Below are 21,809 nucleotides of genomic sequence, written 5' to 3'. Positions count from 1 at the left end.
AGGAAAAGCAAGTAAGCTGACATGAGTAGGACCAATGGGTGTAAACCAGGAAAAGAGTATAAGAGTAGGGGAAGAACATTCCTAGCAAAAGATATGTATAATGAGGAAAACATTAGTTTTGTGTTTGAACACTGAAATTTGAAATTGGAAGATTTCTTACTATTTTATAAGATAAATTCCACAGATTTGATCCCAGTTCCATAGTAAGGATGCAGCAGGGTATTGTTTGGCTAGTTCAAGTCCACTGGCCAGTCCTCCTGTGTCTGTCAGACCTATTAATACAGATGTCACTGCTCTAGTCATCCCAGCAAGTGACAGCTGCCAACCCCATTTGCAGAGGTCATGTGGAGAATTCCAGCCCTGTAAGGACACATTTCATTCTTAATTGGTAAATTCGAGCTGATTACTATAATTTGAAGATGATAGACACGTGTTGACAGTGTGCCCAAATGTGCATAGTTGAAGCAAAACCACTTAAACTTTGTATCTTATTTAAGCCGTTGTAAGTTGATGATTAGTGTTAAATTTTAATTCTTAAAACTTAGCATTAACAGTAATGACATTATTACTGATTTTATAAGGTAAAAATATTGTGTTCTTAAAAAACTTATTTTAAAATCTGTAGACCTGTATATGTACACCAAAATATTTTCATTTTTTATTCATTCATGTACATTAAAATTATAAGATCTATATTTCCTATATTCTGTTGTCTCATAAGAATTTGTGTCTTAATAAAAGAAAATTTTTAAATTTCATCCTTTGTCTGAAATATACAACATTAATTATATTTTCTCTTCAGGTAAGTGATTCCTTCTTTGAGGTCGAAGCCCTCATGGAAAAGATGAGGCAGTTACAGGAATGTCGAGATGAAGAAGAGGCAAGTCAGGAAGAGATGGCTTCACGTTTTGAAATAGAAAAAAGAGAGAGCATGTTTGTCTTCTCTTCAGGTAAAAGCAATCATTACATAGTCAACAAAATTTCTATTGCTTACAAAAAAGATCCCCACTTTTTTTAATGTTTGTTTATTTTTGAGAAAGAGAATCCCAAGCAGGCTTCACGGTATCAGCACAAAGCCCAACTTGGGGCTTGATCTCAGGAACCATGGGATCATGACCTGAGCCAAACTTGAGTCAGATGCTTAACAGAGTGAGCCACCCAGGTGGGGGTGAGAATTTAGATAAGTTTTTATCTTTTTTTTTTTTTTTTTTTACTTTTATCTTTTAATTTTATTAGAGAATTTAAATAATAGTTTTAAAACATAAATCCAAATATGTTTTTCCTTTTAGATAAGCTATTATTGCATAGGTGTTCCTACCTATAAATAAAGCAGGCAACCTAGAAAAAGAAGTTATAGTATAAATAGCACTAGACTAAAAGAGGACATTTGATTTGGGTTTTTATACTAAAATCACTGCTAATAAACTTTGTGAATGTAAGGCACTTAACATATGAATGCTCTCTTTTTTCTCTTCTTTAAAATTAGGATATTGGGGGTGCCTGGGTGGCTCAGTTGGTTAAGCATTTGACTCTTGAGTTTGGCTCAAGTCATGATCTCACAATTTGTGAGATCAAGCCCCGAGTCAGGCTCTGCACAGCCTGCTGAGGATTCTCTCTCTCCCTTTCTCTCTGCCCCTCTCCCACTCACATACTTTCTATAAATAAATAAACATTAAAGAAATTAAATAAAATTAGGAAATGGAGTTCATAAAGCCCTGAGATTACTTTTTAGCTTTAAAATAAAATGATTTGTGAAATGATTTGTCAGTTGTTAGACAACTAATGACAAATGTAAATTCTTTATGTTTGGCCTTTATATACAGGCTATACAATTTAATATATAAATCAGGTAATTTACAGGAAATGTATTTTGATAACAGAGCGAAAGAGTGTATGTGTTAAATACCAAGTTTCCTAATAGCAAACAAAAAATCACATTTTTTCTTAAAGTTTATTTTGAGAAAGCAGGAGAAAGATCCCAAGCAGGCTCCTTGCTGTCAGCACAGAGCCTAGTTTCACAAACTGTGAGATCATGACCTGAGCCAAAATCAGCAGTCAGATGCTTAACTGACTGAGCCACCGAGGTGCCCCAGAAAAAAATCAAATTTGTATAAATGAAGGTTGGATATTATCTTGTTTCTCCTTGAGGAAAAGTTTTTGTTTCTATTTACTTCAAACGAACATGAAAGCAATCCAGAAGGCTTTAGAGCATTTCAGGAAACACTGTAAAAATGATTCACCATTGCAGTATTGTTTCTAGGACCCTTTGAGGTGTTAGATCATATTATATATTGTAGAACATTAATATTTAACCAGAAATCATTCAAGTGCTAAAGTATAGAGCATAGATGATTTATCACCATAAAGATTATCCAAAAGGGTGTTCAGACTTTGAGTACATGCTTTTAAGTAGAACTGGGAACACAGAGGGTATAGGAAAGAGAAAAATGCAAAGCATAAAAAATTCAACCATGAATATTTTTATAACAGAATCTAATTATAACACTTATTGGTAAGTAAGCTACTTCTCTTTATGGTTTTAAGACTTAAGTTGATTACTCACTGTCAGAGGGCTATCCTGTTTTTACTTATTATAGGTAAAATGAATTTTAACTAGCATTCTGTTTTTGAAAAGCTTTAAGTGGCTTTTTTTAAAATTATTTCAGATGATGAAGAAGTTACACCAGCAAGAGATGTATCTCGTCACTTTGAGGATACTAGTTACGGCTATAAGGATTTCTCTAGACACGGGATGCATGTTCCAACATTTCGAGTACAGGTAAAACTGCACATGACTAGTTAGAAATAGTTCAGTCTGACTTAAAATAAGAAAAAGCCCCTTGGATTTGAGAATTCTAGAATGTTGAAGAAGTAACTTTTCTTTATCAGGCAATTCCTTTAAATATATTTATTTTATTGTTGAAGTTCATAAATCAGATATCAAAACACGTTCACCCATAAAACTAAATTACAGTAATGGGTTAGGTTCCCAGATGGTGTGCCAAAACTCAAGTTCATAATATATCTAAACAATGAATAATACTAGCATTGGTTTTTCTCCTCCTCTCCTATTGAGCCCCAGCATTAAAGTGAGGCCCTGATATGCACCAGGCCTGAGTAACAAGAGAAATGTCCCCAGCATCCCAAGCATTATGTAAAAGTGAGTAGAGGGAAAGAGGATGAAAAATTCAAAAGTAAAAGATGTGCTTTATTTACTTTTTTAGGGAGAGTAAGCTTTTGGTTGTTTTGTTTTTTTTATAACTTGGATGAGTTCTTACAGATAGCACAGACAATAAACCATGACAATTACAGTATCCTAATTCCCTGTGAAATACGTACTGAATGTTATTTGGAGCAATGAACATTTTTGAGGGTTTTAAATTAAACTTTGAGAGGATTCACATAAATAGTGATGTGGGGAGTAGAATTATTTTTGGTAGACCCAGTTTCTTTAGCTCCAAAATCATGAACTCTGAAATATACATTAAAACTTCCTCTGTATAATTCTGTATCTATTGAGTCTATGGAAACTTAGGGACCTAGTGGTCCTCTAGGATACTACTAGGCTCCTCCTTTGTTCTTGCTTGGTAGGAGGCACTATGCTAAAAGTGCGTTGCAAATATATCTCAGGAGCAACAGTAGCTGTATTCTCTGTTTCCACAGTAAAAGTTAAGAATCATCAGTTCATCGATTATTGATTGATTAATTCATCAATTTATTCTGTTCTTTAAGCTTTGTAAGACTGCTTTCAATCCAGTCCATTAATAGAAACATCAGCATAACTGTATTTCTTAAATAGCTTATTGTATAAAAATTTAGGTAAATATTTAATTCAGATGAGTTGTTATTCCCAGCTTCCTCAGTTATTGTGAGGGTCCAGTGTTAATAACTATTTTATCAAAATTATGAAAATTTGGGAACTAGAAAATTGTGTTTCTTTGATCAAGGGATGAAGATGTTTAAAGGGACAAAAATCAGGCACAAGGAAGAATTACAGAATATTTCTACTTGATACTATAATTGTGTCATGAAATACAATAATTAGAATTGAAGAGATCATGTGGGTTGGAAATGTTATGGCGTGAGTTATGATTTGAGAGATTTGCATGGTCCAAAAGCATGGGCATTGTAAAGCAGAGGAGACTATAAGCAATAATTGAGCTTAGATTGTGGGAAGCGATCATAAAGAAATTGGCTGGGCTGCTGAGTGCTTCAAGCAAAAGATTCCTACTTCTGATTACTGTGAACCTAGTTTAAAATCGGTCAGGTTTGTAGGTTTTAACCAGAGTAATAACAAGTCAAAGAGGTGTTTCAGGAAAATAAATATGAGAGCAACGTAGAAGTAGCATAGGGGCTTATTTTGCTTGAGGTAGAAAGAAAGGAAGCAGGGAGATTTAGTGTAAGAAAACTAATTAGGAGATTCAGTTAATTATGCTAAGAATTAGGAGGCAGGAGGAAAAGGAATGAGTGATGGTTGTATTGAATTAAAAATTTACAAACTTTGAGGACCATTTAAGTAGCTGCAGCAATGGAAAGGGAGAGAGGACTTCCAAGATGGGTCATCTCTGGATGCTGAGTGAGGAGACGGTGAAAGAGAGAGAGAGAGCTGAAAATGGGTGGCCTGTGTTTAGGAGAGAAGAATTCCACTGGTTTTTAAGCTCACTGAATTACAAAAGGTTTGCATGCTGTAGAGAACATACTAGAAAGGCAGTGGATTCCAACTACCAGTAATCTCACCTAGGTCTACTGCTTTGCCATATGGACTATACGTGGCCACATTTTAATCATTCACATTTGTTCTGTTCTCTGTATTTAGGACTATTGCTGGGAAGACCATGGTTATTCTTTGGTAAATCGCCTTTATCCAGATGTGGGACAGTTGATTGATGAAAAATTTCACATTGCTTACAATCTTACTTATAATACAATGGCAATGCACAAAGATGTTGATACCTCAATGCTTAGACGGGCTATTTGGAACTATATTCACTGCATGTTTGGAATAAGGTTAGTTTGTTTTCTTATGTTTACAAAGAAATATTTTCCTTTGAGCTAAATTATTCAAGTGCTTGGAACATATATACACAGAGATGCACTATATATATGTATATATATATTACATATATGTATAATATAATATTCATAAACCATCCCTTCCCCAATAGCTTATTTTTATGCCACTTATGAGTCAAAGAACCAATTTAATGCAGCTTGGTTTATTTCCTCTCTCTTAGCTAGGCAGAAGGGAAAGTTAGGGACATTGCCTCTGGCCCATAGAGGAAAAGTTTGTCACCAGACATCTTTGATATCTTTTCTCTTTGTATCATCTCCTGTCGTCTTGGATCTAAGTACCCTTATAGTGCCCTCCTGGCTATTCTCAAGCTCCTTCTGAAGAGTACCTGCTCCCATGATACTTCATCAAAATGCAAAACTTTCATGTCCTGTTAGGTATTCAGCCATATTATGTTATACAGGAAATGCAGCCATTATATACCACCCTCTAACAGATGTACATAAACACTATGCTATAGGGTTTTCTGATTATTTCAGCTGTAAAATCAGGTTTTCTCTTGCTATTCATTTTATCAGTGACTGGACTATTAGCTTCCAGAATAGTAGTAGAACCAGCTTTGCAAGAGCTGAAACACAAGAGACTTGAGTCCCTGGATGTTCTAGAAACTGTAACTCAGTGGAGCAGAGCAGACACTTGTGACTGTAACCATCTTGGCTTAAAGCAGAACAGCTTATCCTAAGTGTAGACACTGTGAGGCTGACTATAAATCATCCTTCCCTCTGGAATAATCATCTGCCAATCCCCCACCATTTTTTTCCTCATCTGATCCCAGAAACTCCTGGAAACATGGGGAAAAAATAATTATTGTTTTCATTTACACAAGTGGATTATTATCTATATATCATGCAGTAGTAACCAGAAATATTAATTTGTGGACTTCTTAATTTTAATACTCAAATTGTTTCCACAATTTCCTCAGTGTGATTGCTTCTTTGATCATAAATATATACTGTTGCCTGGGTACTGGCAAATTTTCTATTCATCTCCCTAACTTCTGTTTCTTATCCCCTTTATATTCACTCATTCACCTCCAATTAAACATTATAAAGCAGTTGTTTTTGAGAGCTGCCTACACAGGGAGGGAAGAAGAATACAGCATTTATTAATGTTCATACTTTCAAAAGAAATCAAACTATAAATTGAAAATCTATAATTCTCACTTTATCTTTTAACAGATATGATGACTATGACTATGGTGAAATTAACCAGTTATTGGATCGTAGCTTTAAAGTTTATATCAAGACTGTTGTTTGCACTCCCGAAAAGGTTACCAAAAGAATGTATGATAGCTTCTGGAGGCAGTTTAAGCACTCTGAGAAGGTATGTACCTATTGTGGTTTGCCCTGTAACTTAGCAGTGATTCTTACTCTCCTTCATCTAATCTAATGACTCTCAAATCTTTTCCAACCAAGAGAAGAACATTCCAGCACAGCTGTCTCTGGTGTCCCTTGGAAGGGAATCTCATTGTAGTGCTAGAGTAAAAGAATAAAGACAGGGCATCCAGGGCCCCACTTCAGAAGTGCTGGCGTGGCTGTCACTGCTTGGGAGAATTGTTCATAGATATAAATGGTCTGGTCGTTGAACCATCTTGGTTATTAAACTATTAAGTGATGATTTGGCAGGGGAGGTTGGTATTCTAATAAAGCAATGTCTAGATTTTCTGAAATATAACAAACCTTGAGATGTAATCAAATATAAGGTCCGTATCTATCCAAAAAGAGCATCAGATGGCTTTCATTTTGAGACAAATTCAAGACTTCTAAGTTTATTCAGTGGCACACGGAAAATGTACTTATTTTGGGGGGATACTAGCACTGAAAAGCTGGGAATGCTTACAACTGTACCTTAAATAATGTGTTTTATATTCAGGTTCATGTTAATCTGCTTCTTATAGAAGCTAGGATGCAAGCAGAACTCCTCTACGCTCTGAGAGCCATTACCCGCTATATGACCTGATGCCTTTCCTCCATTAAAGATAATGGAATGATCAGCAGATATAGTCTACAAGGGGAAGGTACTAAGCCCCAGGACCAATGGTAGATAAAAGAATTCAGAAATCCATTGTGCCATGATTCCTTTAGTTTCTGCTATGTTACTGTGGAAATACCACTGCTGGCACGAGCAGTGAATGCTTGGCAGCTTCAAGTGTAGAGCTGTGAAGAAGGGCTGCCATTCACAGTATTCACAGTATTTTGCTTTTTGACAGTACAAGATGCTGTATAACTGTTTTAATACAGCAAATAGTAACTCTCCAAATCCTGTTGCTTTTATGTTAAATAAGATAACAAGAATTGGAGCATGCAAAGAATGGGAGTTGGATAATGACATAAGCTTTTTATACATAAAGAATTTTATTTAGATCCTGGTGCTGCTATTTCTGCTGATGGAATGAATAGAGTGGCTGTTCCAGTTAAGCTATTAGTAATAAAAGTGAACACTGCTACTATCTGAGCCTACATACATAATTTGCGTGGTTTCAAATTAAACTTGCATATGTGTTAATTTTTTTGCATCTAAAAAAGCCTAGAATTATTACAGCTCGGCAAAGACCATTTTGATGGTAACAGTTCATTTCTTTCATTATAGTTTTTTTTTTTTAATTCAGCTATTGGATGACATTAAATTACAGTGGCATTCTTAAAGATTTTCTTCAAAAAGCAATCTTAAATGAAAGTGTATAAATTATAAGAAAAGCTAGCTATCTTTTGATATGCTGTTTCCCAAGATTCTCTGACACTGGAGGGCAGCTGTCTTGTGCAGTATTTTGTTTCCAGCACTGAAGTTGTGGGAAATGTTGCTGTAGACTGCTGCGCAGTCCCAGGTGCATTCTGCCCCTCTGCTCCTGCCCACCTCGTGGTCCCCACTTTAAAGATTGTGCAGCTCTTTAAAAATAAAGCTGGAAAATATTTTTAGTCAGGTTATCAAATTTGATTTACAAAAATGCTAACTTTGGGAAAAAATGTATTAAGTACTTTGTATTCTGGAAGTGTGAATTGCTTTTGAAGTCTGTCAGTATTACTGGTATTTTTCAATAAATCATTTTTTCTCCAATTTTATGTGCTGTCTCAATCTCATGAAAAATTATGACTTCACAATCAATTACCATTCTGAAGTTCCGTTTACTTTTAATAGCCAAGCAGATTCACAAATAATGCTGTAATCAGATGAGAGACTATTAAATGGCAAACTCTCAATGCCATTTTAAAGGTTACAAAGAGTGGACTTTCATGATCTCATGTAAGACTTTTATGGCCCCATGCCTTGTCCCTTTTGAATGGAGATGTTTTAGAGTTCAAATAAGAATCATTAGAAACAGGGGCACCTGGCTCAGTTGGTGTATGTTAACATGCAGCTCTTGATCTCAGGTCCAGGCCCCACACTGGGTGTACAGATTACTTAAAATCCTTTTTAAAAAAATTATAAACAAGGACTAGAGTGACAACAGGACAGAAAATGGCACTGTCAAGTAGAAATAGCTCTAGTTTTAGAACAAACTGAGGGTTGTTGGGTGGAGGGACAGGCTAAATGGACAAGGGACATAAAGGAGGACACTTGTTGAACACTGGATATTATATGTAAGTGATGAATCATTAAATTCTATTACTGAAATAAAAAAAAAAAGGGGGGGGAGGTGCTAACATCTTGTTTGATGGTAATAAACACACGTTATTGCTTGAAAGGCCCTGCAAGTAGCATAGGTGGATTTAGCAAATTGTGACTTTGTCTTTACAATAAAGATTTGCCACCAAATATTTTACAGTACATCTACATAGCTACAGTTTAAATCCTGGAACTTTATTAATTTGTAGTACGTTTTAATTTTAACATATTTATAAACAATTTTATAGTCTTTTAATCTATATATCATTACATTTAGTAGACTTATAAGCTTAATTTACCGTTACTGGTTAGGAATGCATATTTAACTTCTTCAGGTGAATATTGTTGATATGCTTTTACTTCAGAGGACACTAAAAAAAAAAAATGTAGCAGGTAATAAAAATATTCGTGTCCAGCAAGGAAAAAATCTAGATTTAATCAAATCTGTTATAATGTTACTCATCAAAACATTTTAGCTCAGTCTAGTACCTAGTAATTTATAATGTGTGGGTGAGAGTAGGGAGGCAAAATGGTTCCTACCTTCAAAGTTCTGTATCCTGGTGAGAAGACAAGACTATTACGTTTCTTTAAATATAAAATATATTGATAATAAGTCCGTTTCTTTTTTAAATATTTTTGAGAGGGCAGAGAGAGGGAGACACAGAATCCTAAGCAGGCTCCAGGCTCTGTCAGCACAGGGCCTGATGTGGATCTCAAACTCATGAACCGCAAGATCATGACCTGAACCAAAGTTGAACACCCAACTGATTGAGCCACCCAGGCACCCCACATAAGTCCATTTCTAATTAGCTTACAATAATATATACATGGTCCTACACATTGAATTTACATCATGCCTTTGCCCTTTTCTGTCTACTGTAGAGTTATAGCAATACAGGTGAACCCAACAAGTTTATATACACTGTACATAGTTAAAATTTTATTCATTTTGCTTAGTTCTTTGTACTTCTTAAAAATAGAAGATCAGGGCACCTGGGTGGCTCAGTTGGTTAAGCATCTGACTCTTGATTTCAGCTCAGGTCATGATATTCTGGTTATGTTAAGCTCTACAACTTCCTCATAAAGTCACAACTTTCAAGGGCAGAAGACACAGCTGACTTTCTTGACACATAGACACAGGCAAGACAAAATGAGACAGAGAAATTTATCCCAAATGAAAGAACAAGCCAGGACCACAGTCAGAGATCTAAGCAAAACAGATATAAGTAACATGCCTTGTAGAGAATTTAACTTAATGGGCATAAGTATACTCACTGGACTTGAGAAAAGAGTAGAAGACATGAATGAAACCCTTAACACAGAGATAAGGAAAAACATAGCAAAGATAAAGGGCACAAGAAACAAAATAAGAAACACACTTGAGGTAATGAACAGCAGGATGGAAGAAGCAGAGAAACGAATTAATGACATAGAAGACAGAGTAATGGGAACCTAAACAAAAGAGAGGTAAAAGAATTATGCAAAACAAGAACAGACAGGGAACTCAGTGATTGCACCAAATATAGCAACATTCATATTATAGAAGTCCCAGAAGAAGAGAAAAGGGGACAGAAAATTTATTTGAAGGAATAATAGCTGAAATTTTCCCTAAACTAAGTAAGGAAACAGATACCCAGATCCAGGAAGCATACAGTACCCACAACAAATCGACAAAAGCAGACCCACCAAGACATAATTAAATTTGCAAAATACAGCATTTAAAGAAAGTTATTTTTAATTTAACACATTTTTGAGAGGGAGAGAGAGGGACAGAGTATGAGCAGGGAAGGAGCAGAGAAAGAGGGAGAGACAGAATCTGAAGCAGGCTCCAGGCTCTGAGCTATCAGCACAGAACCCAATGTGGGGCTCAAACTCATGGACCATGAGATCATGACCTGAGCTGAAGTCAGCTGCTTAACCAACTGAGCCACCCAGACATCCCAATAAAGAAAGAAAATTTTAAAGAAACAAAAGAAATCATTAATTTACAAGGGAAAACCCGTAAGGCTACCAGGAGATTTTTTTTTTTAAACCAGGAGATTTTTCAACAGAAACTTGGTAAGCCAGAGGGAGTAGCATGGTATATTCAAAGTGCTAAATGGGAAAAATCTACAGCCAAGAATACTGTATCCAGCAAGGCTGTTATTCAGAATAGAAGGAAACATAAAAAGTTACCCAAACAAAAACTAAAGGACTTCATGGCAACTAAACCAGCTCTACAAGAAATATTAAAAGGGACTCTTTGGAAGGGAGAGACAAGGGGCACCTGGGTAGCTTAGTCATTTGAGCATCTGACTCTTGATATTGGCTCAGGTCATGATCCCAGGGTGGTGGAACTGAGCTCTATGTCAGGCTCTATGCTCCGGATAGAGCCTGCTTAAGATTCTCTCTCTCTCTCTCTCTCTCTCTCTCTCCCCTTCTGCCCCTCCCCACCACTTTTGGGCTCTGTCAAAAAAAAAAAAAAAAAAGGGAGGGACAAAAAGTGACAGTGTAGAGGTGGGAAACACAAAAGCCATAAAAATGAATATTTCTGTAAAAAATCAGTCAAGGAACTAATGAAAAAAGGATATAACATATACCTACAACATGGGGAGGAGAAAAGAATGAGTTCAAATGACCATCAACTTAATATAGACTGCTATATGCAGAAGAAGTTATATACAAACCCAATGGTAACTATGTATCAAAAAATACTAATATGCAAAGAAAAAGGATGAAGAAATCCAAATATATCACTAAGGAAAAGCAGCAAAACATGAAAGGGAGAAAGACAAGAAAGGATCAGAGAAATCTTCAGAAGCAACCACAAAACAAGTAATGAAATGACAACAAATACATCAATATATCAGTAGTTACTTTGAATGTAAATAAACAGTCCAATCAAAAGACACAGGATGACAGAATGGATAAAGGGAAAAAAAAAGGCCCATCTATATGCTACATACAAGGGACTCATTTTAAACCTAAAGACACCTGCATACTGAAAGGATAGAGAAACATCTATCATGCCAAAGGATGTCAAAAGAAAGCTGGATAGCAATTCTTATATCCAACAAAGTAGATTTTGTTTTAAAACAAAGACTGTAACAGGGGTGCCTGGGTGGCTCAGTTAAGTGTCCAACTTTGGCTCAGGTCATGATCTCACAGCTTATGGGTCCGAGCCTCACATCAGGCTCTGTGCTGACAGTTCAGAGCCTGGAGTCTGCTTTGGGTTCTGTGTCTCCTTCTCTCTCTGCCCCTCCCTGGCTCACACTCTGTCTCTGTCTCTCAAAAAATAAATAAATGTTAAAAATATTTTAGTAAAAATAAAACTAACAAAAGACAAAGAAGGACACTATATATCAATAAAGGGGGCAGTCCAACAAGACGACATAACAATTGTAAATATTTATGCACCCAACATAGGAGTGCCCAAATACATAACACAGTTAATAAAAAACATAAAGGAACTAATCAATAGTAATACAATAGTAGGGGACTTTAACATCCCACATACAACAATGGACAGATCTAAACAAACTCAACAAGGAAAGAATGGCTTTGAATGACACACTGGAACAAATGGATTTAACAGATATTTTCAGAACATTCCATCCTAAAACAGAATACACGTTCTTTTCAAGGGCACATGGAACATTCTCCAGAATAGATCACACATGTTAGCCCATAAAACAAACCTGAACAAATTTCAAGATTGAAAATTTTTTCTGACCACAACACTATGACACTAGAAATCAATCACAAGAAAAAATTGAGAAAGAACACACACGGAGGTTAAATAACATGCTACCAAACTATGAATGGGTCAACCAGGAAATAAAAGACAAAATGAAAAAGTACATGGAAACAAATGAAAATGAAAACACAATGGTCCAAAACCTCTGAGATGCAGCAAAAGAAGTTTTTAAAGGAAGACTATAGCAATACAGGCCTACCTCAAGAAACAAGAAAAATCTCAAATAAACAACCTAACCTTGCACCTAAAGGAGCTAGAAAAAGAACAAAACATAAAACCAGGGGCGCCTGCGTGGCTCAGTTGGTTAAGCATCCAACTTTGGCTCCAGTCATGACCTCATAGTTCATGGGTTCAAGCCCCATGTTGGGCTCTGTGCTGACATCTCAAAGCCTGGAACCTGCTTCGGATTCTGTTGTCTCCCTTTCTCTCTGCTCCTCTCCCACTCATGCTCGGTCTCAAAAATAAAACATTAAAAAAAATTAAAAAAATAACATATAACCAGCAGAATGAAAAAATAAAAATAGAGCAGCAATTGATGATATAAAAGCTAAAAAAACAATAGAACAATCAATGAAACCAGGAGATGATTCTTTGAAAAAAAAAAACAATAAAATTGATAAACTTCTGGCCAGACTTAGCAAGAAAAAAGAGAAAGGACCCAAATAAAATCACAAACGAGAAAGGAGAAATAACACCACAGAAATACAATAACATCATAAGAGAATATTATGAAAAACTATGTGTCAACAAATGGGACAAACTGGAAAAAAATTGATAAATTCCTAGTAACATACAAACTACCAAACTGAAACAGAAAGAAATAGAAAATTTGAACAGACTGATAATCAGCAAAGAAATTGAATCAGTAATCAAAAAATAACCAAAAAACAAAAGTCCAGGACCAGACAGCTTTACAGATGAATTCTACCAAACAGAAGAGTTAATATCTGTTCTGTTCAACCTATTCCATAGTCTTAGAAAAGAAAGGAAAACTTCCAAATTCATTCTATGAGGTCAGCATTACCCTAATACCAAAACCCGATAATGACACCGCAAAAAACCAGAACTCCAGGCCAATATCTCTGATGAACATAGATGCAAAAATCCTCAACAAAATACTAGCAAACCCAGTCCAATAACACAGTTAAAAAATAATTCACCACAATCAAGTGGGATTTATTCCTGGGTTGCAAAGATGATTCAATATTTGCAAATTAATGCAATATATCACATCAATAACGGAAAAGATAAGATCCACATGATCATTTCAACAAACGCAGGAAAAACATTTTTACAAGGTGCAACATCCTTTCATGATAAAAACCCTCAACAAAGTAGGTTTAAAGGGAATATATCTCAATAAAGGCCATCCATGAAAAACCCATAGCTAACATCATCCTCAGTGGGGAAAAACTGAGAGGCACCTGGGTGGTTCAGTTAAACGTCCAACTCTTGATTTCAGCCTAGGTCATGATTCCAGGGTCATAGGATCAAGCCCTGCATCAGGCTCCATGCTGTCAGCACAAGAATCCTGCTTAGGATTCTCTCCCTTTCTCTCTGCTCCACCCCTCTCTCAAAAATAAACTTTTTAAAAAATGAGGAAAAACTGAGAGCCTTTTCCATAAGGTCAAGAACAAGACAAGGATGTCCACTGTCACCACTTCATTCAACATAGTATTGAAGTATTAGCCATAGCAAACAGACAACAAAAGTAAAAGACATCCAAATTGGTAAGGAAGAAGTACAATTTTCACTATTTGTAGATGACATGATACTAATATAGAAAACCCAAAAGACTCCACCAAAAAATTGCTAGAACTGATGAATTCAGTAAAGTTGCAGGATACGAAATCAACCAACAGAAATCTATCACATTTCTATACAACAATAACAAAGCAGCAGAAAGAGAGATTAAGAAAACAATCCCATTTACGATTACACCAAAAATAATAAGATACCTAGGAATAAATCTAAACAAAGAGGTGAAAGACTTGTACTCCACAAACCATAAAACACTAATTAAAGAAATTGAACATAACACAAAGAAATGGAGAGACATTCCATGCTCATGGATTGGAAGAATATTGTTAAAATATCTATATTGTTAAGTATTGTTAAAATGTCTATACTACCCAAAGTAATCTACAGATTTAATGTAATCCCTATCAAAATACTAACAGCATTTTTATAGTACTAGAACAAACAATCCTAAAATTTGTATGGAACCACAAAATACCGCAAATAGCCAAAGCAATCTTGAAAAAGAAGAGCAAAGCTGGTGGCAAATACAGTGCACAAAAACAGACAAATAGATCAATGGAACAGGCCAGAAAATCCAGAAATAAACCCACAATTATATGGTCAATTAAATCTTCAACAAAGCAGGAAAGAATATCCAATGGGAAAAAGGTGGTCTCTTCAACAAATGGTGTTGGAAAAACTGTACAGCAACATGCAAAAGAATGACACTGAACCACTTTCTTACACCATACACAAAAATAAATTCAAAATGGATTAAAGACCTAAATGTGAGACAGGAAACCATTAAAATCCTAGAGAAAGAACACAGGTAGTAACTTCTTTGACATTAGATGTAGCAACTTCTTTTTGGTACATCTCCTGAGGCAAGGGAAACAAAAGCAAAAATAAACTATTGGGATTATATCAAAATAAAAAGCTTCTGCACAGCAAAGGTAACAATCAACAAAACTAAAAGGCAAACTACAGAATGGGAAAATACATTTGCAAATGACATATCTGATAAAGGGTTAGTATCCAAAATATATAAAGTACTTATACAACTCAACACCCAGAAAACAAATAATCCTACTTAAAAATAGGCAGAAAACATGAACAGATAGTTCTCCAAAGACATCCAGATGGCCACATGAAGAAGTGCTCATCATCACTTATCATCAGGGAAATGGATCAAAACTACAAAGAGATATCACCTCACATCTGTCAGAATAGTTAAAATCAACAACATAAAAAAAATAACAGGTGTTGGTGAGGATGTAGAGAAAGGAGAACACTCTTACACTGTCGGGGGGAATGCAAGCTGGTGCAGTCACTCGAGGAAACAGTATGGAGTCTTCTCAAGAAGTTAAAAATATAACTACCCTACAATCCAGAAATCATACTCCTGGGTATTTACCCCAAGAATACAAAAACACTAATTCAAAGGGATACATGCACCGCTATATTTATAGCAGCATTATTTATAATAGCCAAATTAGGGAAAAAGCCCAAATGTCCATTGGCTGATGAGTGGATAAAGATGTGGTGTGTGTGTGTGTGTGTGTGTGTACATATATATGTATATACACATATACATATACATATATATATATACATACACATTACACACACACACACACACACACACACACACAATGTAATATTACTCGGCCATTAAAAAGAATGAAATCTTGACATTTGCATCAACATGGATGGAGCTAGAGAGTATAATGCTGAGTGCAATAAGTCAGTTCACAGAAAGAAAAATATGATTTCACTCATATGGAATTTAAGAAATGAAACAAGCAAAGAGAAAAAGTGAGAGAGAGAGAGAGAGACAAATCAAGAAACAGACTCCTTATGAGCAATTATATGCCAATAAAATGGGCAATCTGGAAGAAATGGACAAATTCCTAGAAACATATACACTACCAAAACTGAAACAGGAAGAAATAGAAAATTTGAACAGACCAATAACCAGTAAGGAAGATCAAAAAAAGCCATATATGAAAGACCCACCGCTAATATCATCCTCCATGGGGAAAAACTGAGAGCTTTCCCCCTAAGGTCAGGAATAAGACAGGGATGTCCACTCTCACCACTGTTATTCAACATAGTATTGGAAGTCTTAGCCTCTGCAATCAGACAACACAAAGATACAAAAGGCATCCAAATCGGCCAGGAGGAGGTCAAACTTTCACTCTTCGCAGATGACATGATACTCTATATGGAAAACCCAAAAGATTCCACCAAAACACTGCTATAATTGATTCATGAATTCAGCAAAGTTGCAGGATATAAAATCAATGCACAGAAATCGGTTGCATTCCTATACACCAACAATGAAGCGATAGAAAGAGAAATCAAGGAATTGATCCCATTTACAGTTGCACCAAAACCCATAAAATACCTAGGAATAAATCTAACCAAAGAGGTGAAAAATCTATACACTGAAAACTAGAAAGCTTATGAAATAATTGAAGAAGACACACACACACACACCAAAAAAAAAAAAAAAAAAAAAAAAAAAAAAGAAAAAAATTCCATGCTCCTGGATAGGAAGAATATTGTTAAAATGTTGATACTACCCAAAGCAATCTACATATTCAATGCAATCCCTATCAAAATAACACCATCATTCTTCACAGAGCTAGAACAAACAATCCTAAAATTTGTATGGAACCAGAAAATACCCCGACTAGCCAAAGCAATCTTGAAAAAGAAAACCAAAGCAGGAGGCATCACAATCCCGGACTTCAAGCTATACTACAAAGCTGTAATCATCAAGACAGTATGGTACTGGCATAAGAACAGACACTTAGATCAATGGAATAGAATAGAGAACCCAGAAATGGACCCACAAATATATGGCCAGTTAATCTTTGACAAAGCAGGAAAGACTATCCAATGGAATAAAGACAGTCTCTTCAGCAAGTGGTGCTGGGAAAACTGGACAGCGACATGCAGAAGAATGAACCTGGACCACTTTCTTACACCATACACAAAAATAAGCTTAAAATTAATGAAAGATCTAAAAGTAAGACAGGAAGCCATCAAAATCCTCGAGGAGAAAGCAGGCAAAAACCTCTTTGGCCTTGACCACAGCCACTTCTTACTCAACATGTCTCCAGAGGCAAGGGAAACAAAAGCAAAAATGAACTATTGGAACCTCATCAAAATAAAAGGCTTCTGCACAGTGAAGGAAACAATCAGCAAAACTAAAAGGCAACTGACAGAATGGGAGAAGATATTTGCAAATGACATATCAGATAAAGGGTTAGTATCTAAAATCTATAAAGAACTTATCAAACTCAACACCCAAAAAACAAATAATCCAGTGAAGAAATGGGCAAAAGACATGAACAGACACTTCTCCAAAGAAGACATCCAGATGGCCAACCGACATGAAAAACTGCTCAACATCACTCATCATCAGGGAAATACAAATCAAAACCACAATGAGATACCACCTTACACCAGTCAGAATGGCTAACATTAACAACTCAGGTAACAACAGATGTTGGTGAGGGTGCGGAGAAAGAGGATCTCTTGCATTGTTGGTGGGAATGCAAGCTGCTGCAACCACTCTGGAAAACAGTATGGAGGTTCCTCAGAAAATTAAAAATAGAACTACTTACAACTCAGCAATTGCACTAGTAGGCATTTATTCAGGTGATACAGGTGTGCTGTTTTGAAGAGACATATGCACCCCCATGTTTATAGCAGCACTATCAACAATAGCCAAAGTATGGAAAGAGCCCAAATGTCCATCAATGGATGAATGGATAAAGAAGTGGTATGTGTGTATACACACACACACACACACACACACACACACACACACACACACAATGGAGTATTACTTGGCAATCAAAAAGAATGAAATCTTGCCATTTGCAACTATGTGGATGGAACTGGAGGGTATTCTGCTAAGTGAAATTAGTCAAAGAAAGACAAAAATCATATGACTTCATTCATATGAGGACTTCAAGAGACAAAACAGATGAACATAAGGGAAGGGAAACAAAAATAATATAAAAACAGGGAGGGGGACAAAACAGAAGAGACTCACAAATATGGAGAACAAACTGAGGGTTACTGGAGGAGTTGTGGGAGGGGGGATGGGCTAAATGGGTAAGGGGCACTAAGGAATCTACTCCTGAAATCATTGTTGCACTACATGCTAACTAATTTGGATGTATATTTAAAAAAATAAAAAATTAAATTAAAAAAAAAAGAAAGAAAAGAAACAGACTCTTAATTATAGAGAACAAACCAGAAGGGAGATGGGTAGGCAGATGAGTTAAATAGGTGATGGGGATTAAGGAGTGCACTTCCTTGATGAGAACTGGGTGATGTATAGAAATGCTGAATCGCTATGTACACCTGAAACTAATATAAAATTGTATGTTAACTAACTGGAATTAAAAAAAAAAAAAGACATTACAGAGAACTATAGACCAATATCCCTGATGAATACTGATGCAAAAATCCTGAACAAAATACTAGCAAAAAAAATTCAACAGCACATCAAAAGTGTGAAATAGGATTTATTCCTGGAATGCAAAGATGGTTCAACATACAACAAATGATCAATGCAATCCACCACATTAACAGAATGAAGGAAGGACCAAAAAAAAAAAAAAAAAAGATTATCTTAATTCAGAAAAAGCATTTGACAAATTTAACACCGTTTCATGATTAAAAACAGTCAACAAAGTAGAATTAGTAGGAAACTATCTGAATATAATAAAGCCCATATGTGAAAGGCCTATAACTAACATCACATTCAATGAAAAGACTGAAACTTTTCTTATAAGATCAGGAATACGACAAGGATCCCTACTTTCACCACTTCTATTCAACATTGTTTTCAAAGTCCTAGCCAGGACCATTAGTTAAGAAAAAGAAACAGTATTCAAATTGGAAAGGAAGAGTCAAATTATCTGTTTGTAAGTGACATGATCTTATATGCAGAAAACCCTAGAGATCACACACACACACAAACACACACACACACACACACCTATTAGAACTAGTAAATTCAGCAAAGTTGCAAGATACAAAATCAACACACAAAAATCCGTTGCATTTTTATACACTAAAAATGAACAATCTGAAAAGGAAATTAAGAAAACAGTTCCATTACAATAGCATCGAAAAGAATAAATAGAAGTTTCACCAAGATGAAAGATTTGTACATGGAAAACTACAATAAACTTCTGTGAGAAATTAAAGAAGACACAAATAAGTGGAAAGACATCTTGTGTTCTTGGATTGAAAGACTTCAGGATATTGTTAAATCTACAGATTTAATGTAATCTTTTCAAAAATGCCATTTTTTGCAAGAATAGAGAAATCCATCCTAAAATTCATATGAAGTCTCAGAAGACCCCCAAAAGCCAAAACACTCTTGAGAAAGAACAAAGTAGGTTTATTCCAGGAAGATGGCAGAATGAAGGGGTCTTGAGCTTACCTCCTCCCGTGGACATATCATGGCAATAGCTACATATAATGCAACTCACCCTCAAAACAACCTGAAGAATGGCAGAATACATCTGTGACACTTAAACATATAAAGAAGAAACCACAGTGAGAAAGGTAGGAGAAGAGACGTGGTCAGGAATGAAACCTCCAAGACAGCCATCCCTAGCAGGAGGGATATCACAGGTGCAGTTGTCCTCCCTGAAGAGTAAAAAGACTAAGCCCCACACTGGACATCCCGGCCCTGAAGACTTGCACTAAGGAAACAAGCACTCATAACAAATGGATTTGAAAATCAGTGAGGCTTAACTCCAGGAGAGCTGGAAGGCTATAGGAAACAGAGACTTGGCTCTTAAAGGGCCAGTGCTATATCACTCTTTCTAAAACCCAGCACAAAAACAGCAGTTTAAAATTGCTTGGATTATACATGAAGGAGATTAACTAATTTTATGGTATGTGCCAGAGAGGCAGGCATACATAGGAGCTTTCTCCAGGAACAGAAATGCAAATTGGCACCATTTTTCTTGCCTACCTTCAGCCTAGCTGGCCAGAAGCTGGGAGGAGCCAGTTCTATTGTTTTCCATCTACCTTGCTAACACTGCTCATGGTGCCCTGGAGTTTCTCTAAGGACCTACCTCAAGTAGGCACCCCTCCGAAATTGGCTCCTGTCCCACCACACCTGAGTTGGGACCAGTATCCCCCCAGAGTCACTAGTGCCCCACCAAACCCCGTAGGCAGCCCTGGCAAGACTGGTACCCTTCCAAAGCAAATCCTTCCCTAAGAAATTGGAGAGCCTCACCCACCAACATGCTCACAATGGTCATGCCAGTCATTGCAGCCAGTCAGTCTGGTGGGGGGAGGTCTGTCCACCAGTGCACCTGTAATAGTTATGCCAGTCATTATAGTCACCCACCCCAGGAACCAACCCTGCCCACCAGTGTGCACACGGCAGTTGTGTCATAATGGGAGGGCACATGCAGCCCACACAGGGGACACCCAAGAGCACCTGCTTCTGGTGACCAGGGAGGATTGTGCTACTGTGCCCCACAGGACACTCACTGTCTACATAAGGTCACTCTTTTCAAGACCAGGAGATGTAGCTAACCTACCTAATACACAGAAACAAACACAGAGAGTTAGACAAAATGAGGACACCGACGAATATGTTCTAAGTAAAAGAATAAGACAAAAAGCTCAGAAAAAGAACTAAGCAAAATGGAGGTAAGCAATCTATCTGATAAAGAAATCAAAGGAATGGTCATAAAGATACTTAACAGATTTAAGACAAGAGTAGATGAACTCAGTGAGAACTTCAACAAGGAGATAGAAAATATTAAAAAAAGAACCAATCAGAACTGAAGAATATAATAACTGAAATGAAAAATACCCTAGAGGAAATCAACAGATTAAAGGATAGAGAAGAACGGATCAGTGATCTGGAAGACAGAGTAATGGAAAGCATCCGTGCTGAACAGCAAGAAGAAAAAATTTTTTTAAATGAGGACATGCTAAGGGAACTCTGCAACAACATCAAAAATAATAACATTTGCATTATAGGGATCCCAGAAGGAGAAGAGAGGAAATAAAGGAACAGAAAACTTGTTTGAAGAAATAATAGCTGAAAACTTCCCCAACATGAGGAAGGAGGCAGACGTCCAAGTCTAAGAATCACAGAGCACCTCAAAAAAGTTGAACCCAAGGAGGTCCATACCAGGACATATAAAAATTAAAATGTCAAAAATTAAAGATAAGGAGAGAATCTTAAAAGCAGCAAGAGAAAAGAAAATAGTTATAAGGGAAATCCCATAAGGCTATCAGCTGGATTTTCAACAGAAACTCGGCAGGCCAGAAAGGAGTGAGTGGCATGATATAGTCAGTGCTGAGAGGAAAAAATCCTACAGCCAAGAATACTCCACCTGGCGAGGTTATCATTCAGAATTGAAGGAGAGATAGAGTTTCCCAGACAAAAGTCAGAGTTCATCACCACTAAACATTAGAAGAAATGTTAAAAGGACATCTTAATATTTTTAAATTTTATTTTGATTTTGTTTTTAATGTTTATTTATCTTTGAGAGAGAGACACACAGTGTGCGCAGGGTAGGGGCAGAGAGAGAGAGGGAGACACAGACTCTGAAGTAGGCTCCAGGCTCTGAGCTGTCAGCACAGAGCCCCATGCAA

The 21,809-nt window shown here is 36.4% G+C and overlaps 2 protein-coding genes across 5 annotated transcripts in view; one reads left to right on the top strand and one right to left on the bottom strand.

The window, feature by feature from the left end:
• Positions 1 to 8,125, top strand: part of SESN1 (sestrin 1) — a 117,035-nt gene extending 108,910 nt beyond the window's left edge. For all 4 annotated transcript variants that reach the window (XM_045499221.1, XM_045499224.1, XM_045499222.1 and 1 more), the window contains exons 6-10: positions 803 to 950; positions 2,667 to 2,779; positions 4,817 to 5,007; positions 6,250 to 6,394; positions 6,944 to 8,125. In XM_045499221.1, the coding sequence (XP_045355177.1) occupies positions 803 to 950; positions 2,667 to 2,779; positions 4,817 to 5,007; positions 6,250 to 6,394; positions 6,944 to 7,030 (684 nt within the window). In that variant the 3' untranslated portion in view covers positions 7,031 to 8,125. The remainder of the gene's footprint in view (positions 1 to 802; positions 951 to 2,666; positions 2,780 to 4,816; positions 5,008 to 6,249; positions 6,395 to 6,943) is intronic.
• A 57-nt stretch (positions 8,126 to 8,182) lies between these two features.
• The window catches only part of ARMC2 (armadillo repeat containing 2), a 127,589-nt gene continuing 113,962 nt past the window's right edge, over positions 8,183 to 21,809 (bottom strand). The window contains exon 18 of the mRNA XM_045499219.1: positions 8,183 to 9,045. Coding sequence (XP_045355175.1) covers positions 8,957 to 9,045 — 89 coding nt within the window. The 3' untranslated portion in view covers positions 8,183 to 8,956. The remainder of the gene's footprint in view (positions 9,046 to 21,809) is intronic.

The sequence above is a fragment of the Leopardus geoffroyi genome, chromosome B2 (genome assembly GCF_018350155.1).
Source record: "Leopardus geoffroyi isolate Oge1 chromosome B2, O.geoffroyi_Oge1_pat1.0, whole genome shotgun sequence".
Taxonomy (NCBI): Eukaryota; Metazoa; Chordata; class Mammalia; order Carnivora; family Felidae; genus Leopardus; species Leopardus geoffroyi.
Note: the sequence above shows the minus strand (reverse complement) of the source record. Positions and strands in the feature narration are given on the sequence as shown.